Here is a 14,252-nt window from a genome sequence, read left to right on the forward strand (position 1 = left end):
TAAAGAATTAGGAAACTAGAAAATCATCATTTGCCAAGCACCACCATAGTAATTATTGCAGGCAGAATCATCCATGGAGAGGCTAAGATTAGGGGGTGGAAAGAGGATGAGAAACAAGATATTTATACAGACTCAGAATACCTCTCCACAAGATACCTGTAGATGACAAAGGGAAATGTAATTACCCAATAGTGAGGAAATCTGCCAAACACCCCCCACCCCACCCCCGCCCGTAACCAAGTGATTCACCTTAACGTCACCAGGAAGGAGGTCCACTGATTTGATGGACCCCTTAACAGGATGCCCTGAGAAAGGCACAGCATCACTTTGACAGTCTCCCTCCTGAAAATGCACTATCTCAGTCAAATTAAGGAAACATCAGGCCAACCCAAACTAAGGAACATCTGCAAAATAACTGGCCGGTCTGTTGAAAAGTATCAAGGTCATGAAAGACAAAGACTGAGAAACTGCCCCAGATTTGGGGGAAACTACAGAGACGGGACAGTTTAAATGCAAAATGGGGGGGGGGGGTGGATAGAAAGAGGGTATTATGGGACAGGTGGCAAAATCTGAATAAGATCTACACTTAATTTATAGTATTATATCATCATTAATTTTCTGGTTTAGAGAATTATACTATGGTTATAAAAGATTACGGATTGGGCAGCATGGGTGGCTCAGCAGTTTAGCGCCGCCTTCAGCCCAGGGTGTGATCCTGGAGACCTGGGATCAAGTCCCACATTGGGCTCCCTGCATGGAGGCTGCTTCTCCCTCTGCCTGTGTCTCTGCCTCTCTCTTTCTGTGTCTCTCATGAATAAATAAATAAAATCTTTAAAAAAAAAAGATTGCTATGAACTAAATGTTTCTATTTCCCCCTAAATTTGTATGTTGAAGCCTAATCGATGGGCAGCATTAGGAGGCGGGCGTTTGGGAGGTGCTTAAGTCATAAGCCTAAGGGTGGAGCCCTCATGAATGGAGTTGGTCTCATAAAAGAGACCCCACAGAGCACCCTCTACCCTCTGCCATGTGGTCCTCACTGGACACCAAATCTGCCAGCACCTCGATCCTGGAATTCCCAGCCTCCAGAAATTTAAGAAATAAATTGTTGTTTAAGCCACCCAGTCTGTGGTAGTGTGTTATGGCAGCCCCAGTTGACCAAGACAGGGAAGCTGAGTGAAATAAAAGATCTATAGAAATTCTGCTTATTATTTTTTTGCAACATTTCTGAAAATTGAAAATTACTCCAAAATAATGTTTTTTAAAGAAAACTGTAAAAATGTTAAAATATATATATATAAAATGATATATATAATGATATAATAATGATATATATAATGTTATATATAATGTGTGTGTATATATATATATATATATATATATAAAATGATGCTGATTGAAGCATACATAGCCTATAATAGTTAAAACTAGGAAACCACTGGGGCACCTCGGGGGCTGAGTCAGTTAAGCCTCTTGATTTCGGCTCATATCATGATCTCAGAGTTATGAGATCGAGCCCTGAGTCAGGCTCTGTGCTTTGCGCAGAATCTGCTTGGGATTCTCTCTCCCTCTCCCTCTGCCTTTCCCCTGCTCTAGTGTATGCTCTCTCTCTCTCTCTCTTGCTCTTTCTTTCTCAAATAAATAAATAAAATATTAAAAAAACAAACAAACTAGGAAACCCCTTAAATATCCATCAATTGAGGACATGAGGAATCAACGATGATCCTCTCCTTCAATGGAATGCTGCATAGCCATTAAAAATGAGGTGGCTCTTCAGAAATGATTGCAAAAAATTTTTGTGGAGGGAAGCAAGTTGCAGAACAAAAGAACATCATCCGGTCTTTGTTTACAAAAATATATATATATATGGCTCCTGAGTGCCTGAGTCAGTTAAGCGTCCACCCTTGGCTCAGGTCATGATCTCGGGGTCCTGGAATCGAGTCCCACATGGGGCTCCCTGCTCAGTGGAGGATCTGCTTCTCCCTCTCCCTCTGCCTCTCCCCCAGCTTGTGCTCTCTCTCTCATTCTCTCTGTCAAATAAATAAGTAAAATCTTAAAAAAAAGAAAAGAAGATACATATATAAGAGGATGTATAAGAGGAGAAAAGGGTCTGGAATAACACACTGTTAATATTAATAATGAGATTATGTAGGTGCAAGTAGAAGAGGGGAGAATGCTCATCTTCCACCCTATTCAGTTCTGTAACATTTGGACTGGGGCGGGGGGGCGGTGGACAGCGAGTATATACCACTTTCTTCATAATAATAATGAAAGATAGAATGAAAATTTAGAAAACAAACAGGCCACTCCTTCCCCTGACTGGCTCTGCAGCCTGCCGCCCAGGACCGGAATCATGGATCCCAGCTCCACATGCAAGCGGATTCTGAGTTGGCTGCATGTGAGCCCTGCAGGGGGCAGCACTGTGTCCGCACAAGACCGGACTCCTGGGCTCAGTCTCTCCATCCTTGGTAATGAAAACATACCCAATTCATCATGACTCCTGTGATGGTTAATTTTGTGTCTACTTGGCTAGGCCAGCATACCCAGATACTTGGTCAAACATAAATGGATGTTGCTGAGAGTTTTTTGATTGATATCATTGACATACTATATTAGCTCCAGGTTTACAGCACAGTGATTTCACAATTATATCCATGACAAAATGCTCACTGTGGCACGTGTAGTTACCATCTGGCACCATACAGAGTTAAATATTATTGACTATATTCCCTCTGCTGTACTTTTCACCCCGTGTGGCTGTTGTGTCGCTGGAAGTCTACCTCTTACTCTCCCTTCACCTATCTGGCCTGCCCCCACTCCTCTCTGTCAACCACCAATTTGTTCTCTGTATTTATGGGTCTGTTTCTGTATTTCGTTTGTTCATTTGGGAAGGGATTTGGAATTTGAGAAAGGTGGTCCCAGGCAGAGAGGGGGAAGGGTCTTTGAGGCAGAAACTCAGGGTTGGTCAGGTGTGGAGAGAGAGTAAACGAGGCTGGAGCTGGAGCACAGACTGGAAGGAAAGAGGACTAGGAAGCAGGTGAGGTGAGGTGTCAGAGACCCTCAATTCAGATTTCTCCCAGTGAATGCTGAGTAGCTGCCTGAGGGATGTGGGTGGGCGCTGGTGAGAGGGGCGGGGCCGAGAGGGGCGGAGCTGTGAGGACAGGGTGAGAGGGGTGGGGCTAGGGAGGTGGGGCCATGAGGTGGGGCCGTGAGGGGGAGTCCCTTCTCCCCACTTGCTGTCTATGGTGCTCTTCTCATCAAACGCCCACTCGATTGTGAGGTTCTTTCAGGGTGGGGAGCATGTCCCTTTCATCTTGCCCACACATATCCCCATGCTCTGTACACAGAAGGTGCTCCATAAATGCAAGCTCCGCTTGTTTCCAAGCGTCAACCCGCCTCCCGAGCAGCATGTGTTGAGGTTGGATTCACCCAAGGGGCCAGAAAGGAAGGGCAGAGCTGGCTAGCCCCACAGCCTTTACCTCACGAGGTTCGCACAGGGCCCGGGCCACCGGCAGCTCTGGTACACACGCTGGACCACTGTCTCTGAGCCGTTCTGCACCTGGCAGGACACTGTCCGCGTCACGGTGTGATGGCACCAGTGCCTGTGGGGAAAGCAACAGTCATGTCAGCCTATTCTTGAGGCGCTGCTGCAAGTCAAGGAGGGGTCCCTCCACAAGGTGCAGGGTGGGAGGGGAGAGCTCATTCTCCTGGGTAAGGGGTCCATTAACATCCTCAGTCCAGGCATAAGAGGAACAGAGAGTACCCACACCTCTTGACCACCAAGTCCAGGAATCCATCATTTCAGCCACCAAACCCTCGTAATGAACCCCTGCCCATTGGGAAATCCCACTCTGGTGAAGAAGCCTAAAAAGGAAGTGATTACAACCCACAGGAACACCAGGCCATAGGTGCAACCAAAGGACGCACACAGGGAACTATGCAAACAGAGCAAAGCACCCAACCTGAGTCCCAAGAAAGGCCAACCACCTGGATACTGAAAGATAGGAGTCAGCCCATGGCAAGTGCAATCACATGCGACCCAAAGGCTGGAGGAAGGAGAGCCAGGAGAAAGGAAGTGGCATGGTACCTGCCAGGCTAGATGTGGGTCTTACCATCAAGTGAGTGGAAAGCCACTGAAGGACTCTGACCAGGGTAATGACCCAATGGGTCCGAGTTTAGAATTTCTCTGATGCAGTGTGAGAAGTGTGGAAGCCTGAACTGGGGCATGGCAGTGGGGGGGCAGAGGACATATGCAAACAATATGGTGATTGGATCCAGATGGCAGACAACCACAGGCTCCCACTGACCCCCATCCCCCCAATCCTAGAAATTTAAAAACTAAAGATAAGTCCCTGTTGTGACATCAGCAAGATGGCGAGACAGAGGTCCCCCACTCATATCTCCCCTCAGTAACAATGATTTGGCAGCCATCCATGGATGAAAATGCCTTTGTGGGAGCTGTGGGATTTCTGTAAACCATACATCTTATAAGGGGTTAATATCTGAAACATACAAGAAACTCTAAAGTCAATAGCTAAAAGACAAATAATCTGATTTTAAAATGGCCAAAGGAGCTGAATTGACATTTTTCTAAAGAAGACATACAGATAGCCAAAAGTATATGAAAAGGTACTCAACATCACTCGTCATCAGGAAAATGAAAATCAAAATGAGATACCACCTCACACTTGTTAGGATAGCTATTATCAAAAGGACATGAGACAATAAGTGTTGGTGAAGGTGTGGAGAAAAAGGAACTCTGGTACATTCTTGGTCCCAATGTACACTGATACAGCCATAATGGTAGGTTCCTGAAGAAATTAAAAATGGAGCTACTGTATGATCCAGGAATCTCACTTCTGGGTATATATCCAAAGAATATCAAAATCTAGAAAAGATGTCTGCACTCCCATATTCATTGCAGAATTACAACAGTCAAGATGGAAACAACGAAAGTGCCCACCCATGAATGGATGGACAAAGAAAATGTAGAAAATACATACACAGAGAGAGACACACACATGATGGAATATTATTCAGCAACAAAAAAAGAAGGAAATCCTACCATTTGCAACAACGTGGATGAACCTGAAGGACATTCTGCTAAGTAGATAAGCCAGACACAGAGAGACAAATACCATATGATCTCATTTGTGTGTGGAATCCAAAGCCATCCAACTCATAGAACCAGAGAGTAGAAGAGGGGTTGCCAAGAATACAAATGTCCAGTTATAAAACGAATAAGTAGTGGGGATCTAACATACAGATTAGAGCTATATGTATGTATATTATTATATGTATATCATATGTATAATCATGTGATTATAGTTAATAATATCATATTGCATGCTTGAAATTTGCTAAGAGAGTAGCTCTTAAGTGTTCTTACAACAAAACAAACAAAGAAACAATGGTAACTATGTGAGGTGATAAATGTGTTAATAATCTGTAGTAATCATTTCACAATGTATATTAAGTCATCACATTGTATACTTTTGGGGGAAAAAAGCATAATGTACAACGTAAATATGCACTTCTTAAATTTGTTGATCATAACTCAGTAAAGCAGAAAATGTAAGTATATAAAAATAAAAATCAGATCCTAACAGCACTGGAAAACAAGAAGCAGTGGACCAGAAATTTTGAGGAGTGCTTGAGAGACTGGAAGTAGGCAGAACTAAGTTGAAAGAGGAAAGCCCAACCCAAAATACACAGGGAAGATTCCAGATTGGTGCTAAATGTGGGTGCAACTAGGGAGCAAGTGATATGGCTACTGGGTTAGGGGAGGGACCCAGAGTGACTGTCAGAGGACCATAGTACATGGAGTCAGACAGATAGGACCTATATTCCTACTCCTGCTGTGTCAAGAATCAGGCATTGGATTCACCTGCCTTGAGACAGGTGTGGTTGGAGAGAGTGCCTCAAAAGCTGATGACCTCCAGGAGAAACTGGGACTCTCTCAAGTTTATACAGCCAAATTCTTTTTTTTTTTTTTTTAAGACTTATGTATTTACTTGAGAGAGTGAGAGAGAGAGAGAGAGCACGTAGGGGGAGGATCAGAAGAAGAAGAAGAGAGAGTCAGAGAAGCAGACTTCCCGCTGAGGCTGAGCATGGAGCTCAACAAGGGGCTCAAACTCAGGATCCTGAGATCATGACCTGAGTCAAAACCAAAAGTTGGAAGCTCAACCAACTGTGCCACCCAGGCACCCCTACACAACTGAATTCTTGCACACTCCTTCTCTACCCTTCATCTATAGTACCAACCGTCCAAGAGTCAAAGCAGCCATAAATAGTAAAGCAAAGACGAGCTAGTGGAAACCCCCAAATACCAAGAATTTCAAATTATTCGAGAAAAAAAAGGCCAACACCATGAACGAAAAGCACCAACTCAACAGACAATAAATCACACCTCAGGAAGAGACAATAAAGCAAACTGATGAAGACAGTTTCTTAAAACATAATTAATGTCCCCAAAGAGATAAGAGAATTGTGCACTTGTAAAAAAAACATTATGAAATGGAAAAAATGAGATCTATTGGAAATGAAATGTATGACTATAAAAACCAAAAGCACAACAGATGGGCTGAAAAATCAGAATGGACACTAGAGAGTGAGCAGATGAGCAGGAAATCCGAGCCATGAACTTTTCAAGGATGCACTACAGGGGAAAAGGAGGTGGGAAGTGTTGGGGGGAAAGGTGAGAGACCCAGAGGACAGACCACGTGCTGACAGGGGTCCATTAGTAGCTCTGGAATAGGGGTTTGGAGAGAGCCAAGGAAAGTACATACTTGAAGAAATAGTAAAAAGAGAGTTCGAGAAAGACGTGATTTCTTAATCCAAAAGAGCCTACCAAGTGCTAAGCAAGGTGAACACAGACAGACATATGGTGATGAAATGTCAGAACCCTCAGGATGGAGACAAAACACCAAAAGCCGTAGAAAGGAAAGTAACACAGATTACCTACAATAAACTGAAATTAGAGTTCTTAGCAGCAGCACCAGAATCATCAAGAAACACAGTGTTTTCAAATTTCTGAGGAGAAATATCAACTACCCAGAATTCCATGCCCAGGCAAGCTCTCTTTCAAAGGCAAAGCCAAGATAAAGACATTTTCAGGGGTGCCTGGATGGTTTAGTTGGTTAAGCATCTGACTCTTGATTTCAGCTCAGGTCATGATTCATGGGTTGTGGGACTGAACCCCAAGTTGGGCTCTGGGCTCAGTGGGGAGCCTGCTTGAGGATTCTCGCCCTCCTCCCAAATAAATAAATAAATCTTCTATTTAAAAAAAAAAGACATTTTCATATACACAGGAACTTAGAAAGCTTACCAGTCACCTTTTCTGAAAGAATCACTGCAGGATGTACTCCAGCAAAGTAAATGGAGGATACAGAAGAAATATATTAAATATGAGAAGCAGTTATGAGCAAATAAATAGTAATAAGATTTAATAACAGGGGATCCCTGGGTGGCTTAGTGGTTTAGTGCCTGCCTTTGGCCCAGGGCATGATCCTGGAGTACCCAGGATCGAGTCCCAACACTGGGCTCCCTGCGTGGGGCATGCTTCTCCCTCTGCCTATGTCTCTGCCTCTCTCTCTGCCTCTCTCTCTCTCTCTCTCTCTCTCTCTCTGTCTTTCATGAATAAATAAATAAACCTTTTTTTAAAAAAAGATTTAATAACAGCCTAGCTCTACAATTCAAAGTGATCTCAGATGGAAGAGATCTGTAAGAGGGACAGAAGTGAAAGTTGCTGGAGTTTTTGTCTTGTTTAAGGAAAGGACACAGGTGCTATGCAACTTCAGGTGTAGCAGAAAAAGACACAAATATATCTTTCAATTTGAAAACGAATACTAGCAAGGATAGAAAGAGGTCACAAAACTGACAAACAATGAAAAAAATAAAACAAAGGAAAATTTAATTTATCCAACAAAATGCCAGAAAAGCAACAAGGTAACAACAGAAAACAAAATAATTAGAAAACTCTGGAAAGAGAAAGAAGAAAAGAATCAACAAAGATTCAAGCAGAAATGAATGAAGTAGATTTACTTTAAAAAGTGAGCCAACAAAACAGGTTTAAAAAATTCAAATAGACAAAGCTTATAACAATTCTTAATGAGCAAAAGACACAGAGGAGAATTTCAGGGATTTAAAATAATTCTTAAATATTATGTGTAATCTTGCATCAAAACTAAAATCTTGAAAATTTTCTAGGCAAATCTATATTACCAAAATTTGCAGTCAAAAAGCATAGAAGTGATTAAGTCCATCCCTCTCCCCAAAGGCACCAGGAGACCTAATTCAAAACCTGGTTCTGCCACCAACATTCTCTGTGACTTGAGCAAAGTGATGTCCTCTCTCTCTCTGAGCCCCAGTGACATATAAAAAATTCTACCTCTCATGGTTATTGTGGGGGCTATAGGGATAGATTCAAGTTCGTGGTGCATAAATCATGCAGCACTACCTAAGCCGAGGTATCACTGATTGGCTGGCTATCAAAACCCCACAGTGTCCATAAAAGCATAGGGACTGACCTTTCCATTTTGCAGCTGCGAGAAGTAGTGGGCAGTTAACCTCACTGTCTGTAGCTCAAACTTGAGGCTGAGCTGGGAAGGGAATCCAGTCTTTTAGCCCAGAGGATCAGCAGGGTCCCACCTCCCCAACACAAACCTCCACTCCTGCCTCTGCCAGATTGGTCTGGAAATTGTGCAAGATGTCAGTAGTCTGGGCCCTTCCTTCATCTCTACCAGGGAACATCAGTGCCATCTCAGGCATCCAGCCTGACTCTCTTGGGGATGCACCAAACCGAGGACAGTGCTCCATCCCAACATCCGCCCCTGTCGGCCTGGAACAGACAGGCAGTCCAGCCATCTAGAAATCACGCCGGGTCGGGGTTTTCTATAGGGAAATGAGCTGTGAATTGCAAAACATTTTCAAATGCCTCGATTCATCATATCCAGACATTTGATCTTTTAATGGGCTGTAAATGGCTTCCCAAAATCAAAACCTGGCCAAAAACAACGAAGAAGGCAGTCAGAGACAAGGGAAGAGGGATCCAGGCCTGCTCAAATGGAATTCAAAACCCTGTTCATCTCCAGGCCTCACGGTTCCAGGGAATCTTGGTGTCAGGCACTCGGCTCCCATGTGGGGTCCCTTTTAGGATCCCTATGATCTGAACATTCTATCTATGTCTCCTATTTGTGAGTGACATCACAGTACCACCCACTCCCACCCCTGCCCATGATGGGTGCATACTGGGGAGTAAACAGAGCTGTATGGACTAGAGAATAATTTCACCCACAGACTGGCTGGGCAGGAGACATACGTCCCTTTTAAGAGCCTTCTAGAAGAACTGGCCCAAGAGCACAGAATCTGAGAGTGGGAGGGCTGGTCCTCGAACTGCCTGGCAGTGAGGATGTCCTCAGGAGCCTTCATCAGGATGGGAAAGGGCTGGCATTATCTTTGGGAAGCAAATGTCTCTTTTGCACCTCCCCTCCCCCTCCCCAGCTGCCTTCTCATGGAGGGTCCTGGGTGGGAAACTCACTTTCAGCCTTGGAGATAGATGGCCTCCTGTCCAGGTCCCTTTCCTTAGGAGATGAGGTCTGCTCCCTGATGGGGTAGAGCAACTCTGCTCCACGAGACCCAGAGGCTATTCTTACAGCAGTCTTCACCACGGTGTTTGGCTCCATGGCTTGGCCAAGTTATGAAATTCTTAGTTTAGGGTCTTTTAGGACAACAAGTACTAAGTGGTTTCAGGAAATCATGGCACAGTGGAATGGAGCGCCTTCAGGACACTCCCTTGGCCCATGCCTACCTCTGAATATAACTAACCAACCAGTCTCCAGTGCTGCCTGCTACCCAGGGAGATGCCAATATGGCAGCTTTTCCTCCCCATAGCCCTGGTCTCACCCCAAACACCGAGCCCCAAACCTCCCCAGTTCTCCATCTGACCTTTGCTTTGGGACTTGATCTTACTCACACTTCCCCTCCATCCCCAGGACCCTAAGCTCCAAGCCTGAACCAAGCCCCAGGGCTCTGACAGTGCCCGCCCTTCCCTGGAGGATCATCCAGTCTGCCCCCTTGCTCCTGTCCCATGCTCTGCTCCAACCTTCATGTTGAGTCACTTCAACATGCTTCCCCTTGAACCCCAACATATAGGCCCTACTTGTCTGGGCAGTGGTCACACATCATTATAGCCCATGGGACACTTCAATCTTGAGCACATCACTCTCCAGACTCAACTGGATCCATGTTGGTGACCAGCACCACTAAACTGGTCCTTTTGCCCAGAACTCCCAGGAGCAAATTGCCACAGACTCCACCTTCTCCCTCCCTCACTCCCCATGGCCAATTAGCCCCCACACCAGGCAAGTCCCCCTCCTCTGCCCCTCTCCTGCTCCCTCTGATCTTGCACCTGGACAGTCTTGGTTCCTGGTCTCCCAGCCTCCAGCCCCATCTCCCTGCAGTGTCCTCTACGTGCCACCAGAGGGCACCCCCTAAACCACAAATCTGTCCTGTCCCTGTCACTTCCCCCCTCCAAACCCTCTCTTAGGGCCCCATCCCTCACAGCTCCCACCCACCTCCCTGGTACCACCTCCTACCCCCCTCCATCTTGCCACTCAGACTGTCACACTGTCCTCCCTGGCATGCCATCCCACCTTCTTCAATTTGACCAACTGTTACCCTACCAGTCTTCATTCAGTTCCATCCCCTCCTGGAAGCCCTCCCTGATCCCCTGGCCAGGAAAGGACTCCTGCCTCATGCTTTACAGGGTCCCGTGCATGCCCTATCTCAGCCCTAATCGTACTAGAAGACTATAGGCTCTCAAGAACGGTGGACCCAGGGCAGGCCTCATAAAGGTATGCAGATCTAACCCCGATGTCCTAGCAAGACCTTGTCTCATGCAATTGCACTCACTGTTTCTCGGGCTCTGCTGTGTGCCGGGTCCTGAGCCCCAGCAAGAGGTTGTGGTCACCCATCTCAAGGTTAAGGGTGTTGAGTTTAGGCCCCTCTCCACCTGGGCCTGATAATTCTAATTATCTGGCCATACCCTACCCCAACACCCAGGACCAGTTCCAGGGCTTCTGCCTGCCAGCTGGGCACACAGGAGCTCTGGGGGGAACTCAGGTATGCGGTCTGAAGGCAATGGCTGCGGGGATGAGCCATCTGGATGATGCTGAAAACATACACTTGGAGCAAAGGCCCTGGAGCTTACTTAGCTGGTCCCCCAGAGAGATGCAGGCAGAGGAGACAGGTCCTCACCCCTTCAACAACTCTGGCACAGTCAGCCCGCCTGGCTCCTGACCATGCAGAGACCCTCTCCTGTGGGCAGAGTCCAGCCCAGGACCCCAAGACCTGTTTTACAATTGGCAAAGCAGTCCCATGTACTGGTGTAGGCAGAGTTGTGTCCCTACCCCCAAATTCCTATGTTGAAACCCTAACCCTCAGTAACCCAAAACGTGATGTTATTTGAAGATGGAGTCTTGGAGCACCAGGGTGGTTCGGTTCATTAAGCTTCTGACTCTTGGTTTCGGCTCAGGCTGTGATCTGGGGTCATGAGATCAAGCTCTGTGTTGGGGCTCCACACTCAGCACAGAGTCTGCTTGGAAATCTCTCCCTCTCTCCCTCCCTCAGCTCGTGCTCTTTCGCACTATCCCTATAAAATAAATAAAATCTTAAAACAAAAAAAAGGTAGACTCTTGAAAGAGAGAATTAAGTTAAAATGATGTCATTACAGTGCACTGTGATCCAGTGTGACTGATGCCCTTATAAAAAGAAGAAATTTGCAAATATGAACACAAATATGTACAAAGAAAAGACTGTAAAGGTGCAGGGAGAAGGTAACCATCCGCAACCAGGCAGAGGGGCCTCCGAAGAAACCCCCCCTTGTCAACACCTCCATCTTGTACCTCCAACCTCCAGCACCAGGAGGAAATTCATTTCTGTTGTTGAAGCTGACTGTGTGTGGGACATGCGGCAGCCCCAGGAAACTAGCACGTACGTGATCTCATGTAATCTTTGCAACAATTCTCAGGTAGGAGCTCTACAGAGAAGGAGGCTGAGCCTCCAGAGGAGACAAGGTCACACACCGAGCAAGTGGTCATTTTAGACCTGGAAGCTCAGTCTTCAATTCTAAGCTCTATGCTACACCTACCTTGCCCAGGAGGATAGCAGACGCTTAGGGAACTAGTACAGTATAGCCTGGAAAGTTCTTATCAGCCAAGTCCCTTTGGGAGCCATCCCACCTGCAAACCAGGAAGCCGGAGGGACAGGCCCATCCCACATGTGAGGCCACTGGGACAACAGTGGTGGGCAGTTCGGGCCCCAGCAGAGCTTGTAGGGTGGTCTCTCCACTTGGCGCCACGCTGCCTGGAGTGGGTGCTGGAGGCAGCGCGCTGCTGACAGGAACTGCAGAAGACCAGGAGCTGGTAGGCAAAGAGGCCTGGGTCTGAGGAGGGAAGAGGGATCCAAGCTAGATCTCCCCAGCCTGGAGTGAGGAGCCAAATCTAACAAGATGAAACATGACCAGGCGAACATGGAATCTGGCACTGCAGCCCCAAAATCCACCAGACGAGCCCCAGATGGGGTGTAGAGGTTCTCGCCAACAAGAAGTTCAGCGTGTCAGCCGTGTGCGCTGGACTCCAAAAGCCAAAGGCAATCTCAGGCTGTCTTAGTGCAGAGTAAGTAATGTCGAGAACACCCCACTCCCCTCTGCACCAGCCCGGGGGGGGGGGGGGTGGACACTGGGCTGTGCCACCAGATCCCCCTCGACAAAGGTCTTAGCAGTCAGACCCTCCCACTACCTCCTCAGCCACCTGGAGCTGCCTCACCCAAGGTCCAGTTTTCTCTAGGGCAGCCCCTGCCCAGGGCCTGGTCCATGCTCGAGTTGAAGAGCCCAGCCATATGGACGTCAGGACAAGCCGGAAGGTCCGCTATAGCTGCAGGGCTCCCTGGGGAGGCGGTGGTAGATGTCACTGGGCCTACATCCCAGCCCAATGTCTCCTGACCCCTGCCTCTGTTCCCTCCTTTCTATGGTCATCAATCCCAGGACGCATCCTCCATGCTGGACCCCGTCTCAGAATCTGCTTCCCAGGGACTCCACCTGACATCTGCCATGAGCCCTAACTGGGAAAGAAACAAACTGACACCCAGGGAACCAAGAACAAAGTGGCCGATGTTCTACAGGCTGGGGGGGACAGAGAGGCAGACCCGTAGAGCAGTGAGCGCCCCTGGAAAGAGGACAGTTCAGAAGGCCACCACCTTCTGCAATGAGCAGCCCCCCTACAACAGTCGCAGTGGGTGCCCCATCCTGCAAGGGGGCGGTGGGCAGACACAGGATACCCACTCAGTGTGTAGAGGGTAAAGGACACGTGATCAGCCCACGAGGGGTTTGGAGACCCATCCTACTGGAAAAGAAGAGGCAAAAACACAGGTTGTTGTGGGGTTTTTTAAGATTTATTTATTTATGCATGTGAAATACAGAGAGGCGCAGAGATATAGACAAAGGGAGAAGCAGGCTCCCTGTGGGGAACCCAATGCAGGACGCTATCCCAGGTCCCCGGGATCACGCCCTGAGCCGAAGGCAGATGCTCAACCACTGAACCAGGCAGGCATCTCTGGGTGCCCCTCTTGTTAAAAAAACCTTCTGTGGGGATGCCTGGGTGGTTCAGTAGTTGAGCGTCTGCTTTCGGCTCAGGGAGTGATCCCGGGGTCCTGGGATAGTGTCCTGCATTGGGTTCCCCACAGGGAGCCTGCTTCTCCCTCTGCCTATGTCTCTGCCTCTCTCTCTCTCTGTGTCTCTCATGAAGAAAGAGAAAAGAAAAAAAAGAAAAAGAAAAGAAAAGAGAAAATAAAAGAAAGAAAAGAAAAAAGGAAAGAAAAGAAAAGACAAGACGGGCACCCAGTCAGTGGGGTTCAAGGAGGGCTCTCAAGTGGCAGTGTGGAGGGGCAGAGGCCAGCGGCCAGGCCCAGATACACGGACACAGTCTGTGAAGGTGCTCACAGAGATCTCTCCATTATCTGTCCCCCATTCGGACAAACGAGGTCCAATGCAGCCCCCCGTGGACTGCCACACAGCCTCTCCCAGCAAGGTGAGTGTCCCTGTGGTTCCATCTCCCAACCAGGTGACGGTTTTATGTGAGAATAACTGAGTGTATGTTCCTTTTGGTCCTCACGGGTTTTCAGGACACAGGAACCAGTAGGAGCGTCCACATATGCAGATAGATTGGCCTGTGTCCCCCAACACATTTTATTTGAACTGT

The 14,252-nt window shown here is 47.3% G+C and overlaps 1 protein-coding gene across 2 annotated transcripts in view; it reads right to left on the minus strand.

Moving 5' to 3' along the window:
- The window catches only part of COL26A1 (collagen type XXVI alpha 1 chain), a 163,296-nt gene that overhangs the window by 112,676 nt on the left and 36,368 nt on the right, over positions 1-14,252 (minus strand). For both annotated transcript variants that reach the window (XM_072752960.1, XM_072752959.1), the window contains exon 2: positions 3,477-3,599. In XM_072752960.1, coding sequence (XP_072609061.1) covers positions 3,477-3,599 — 123 coding nt within the window. The remainder of the gene's footprint in view (positions 1-3,476; positions 3,600-14,252) is intronic.

Source organism: Vulpes vulpes, chromosome 3, assembly GCF_048418805.1.
Source record: "Vulpes vulpes isolate BD-2025 chromosome 3, VulVul3, whole genome shotgun sequence".
NCBI classification, from domain to species: Eukaryota; Metazoa; Chordata; class Mammalia; order Carnivora; family Canidae; genus Vulpes; species Vulpes vulpes.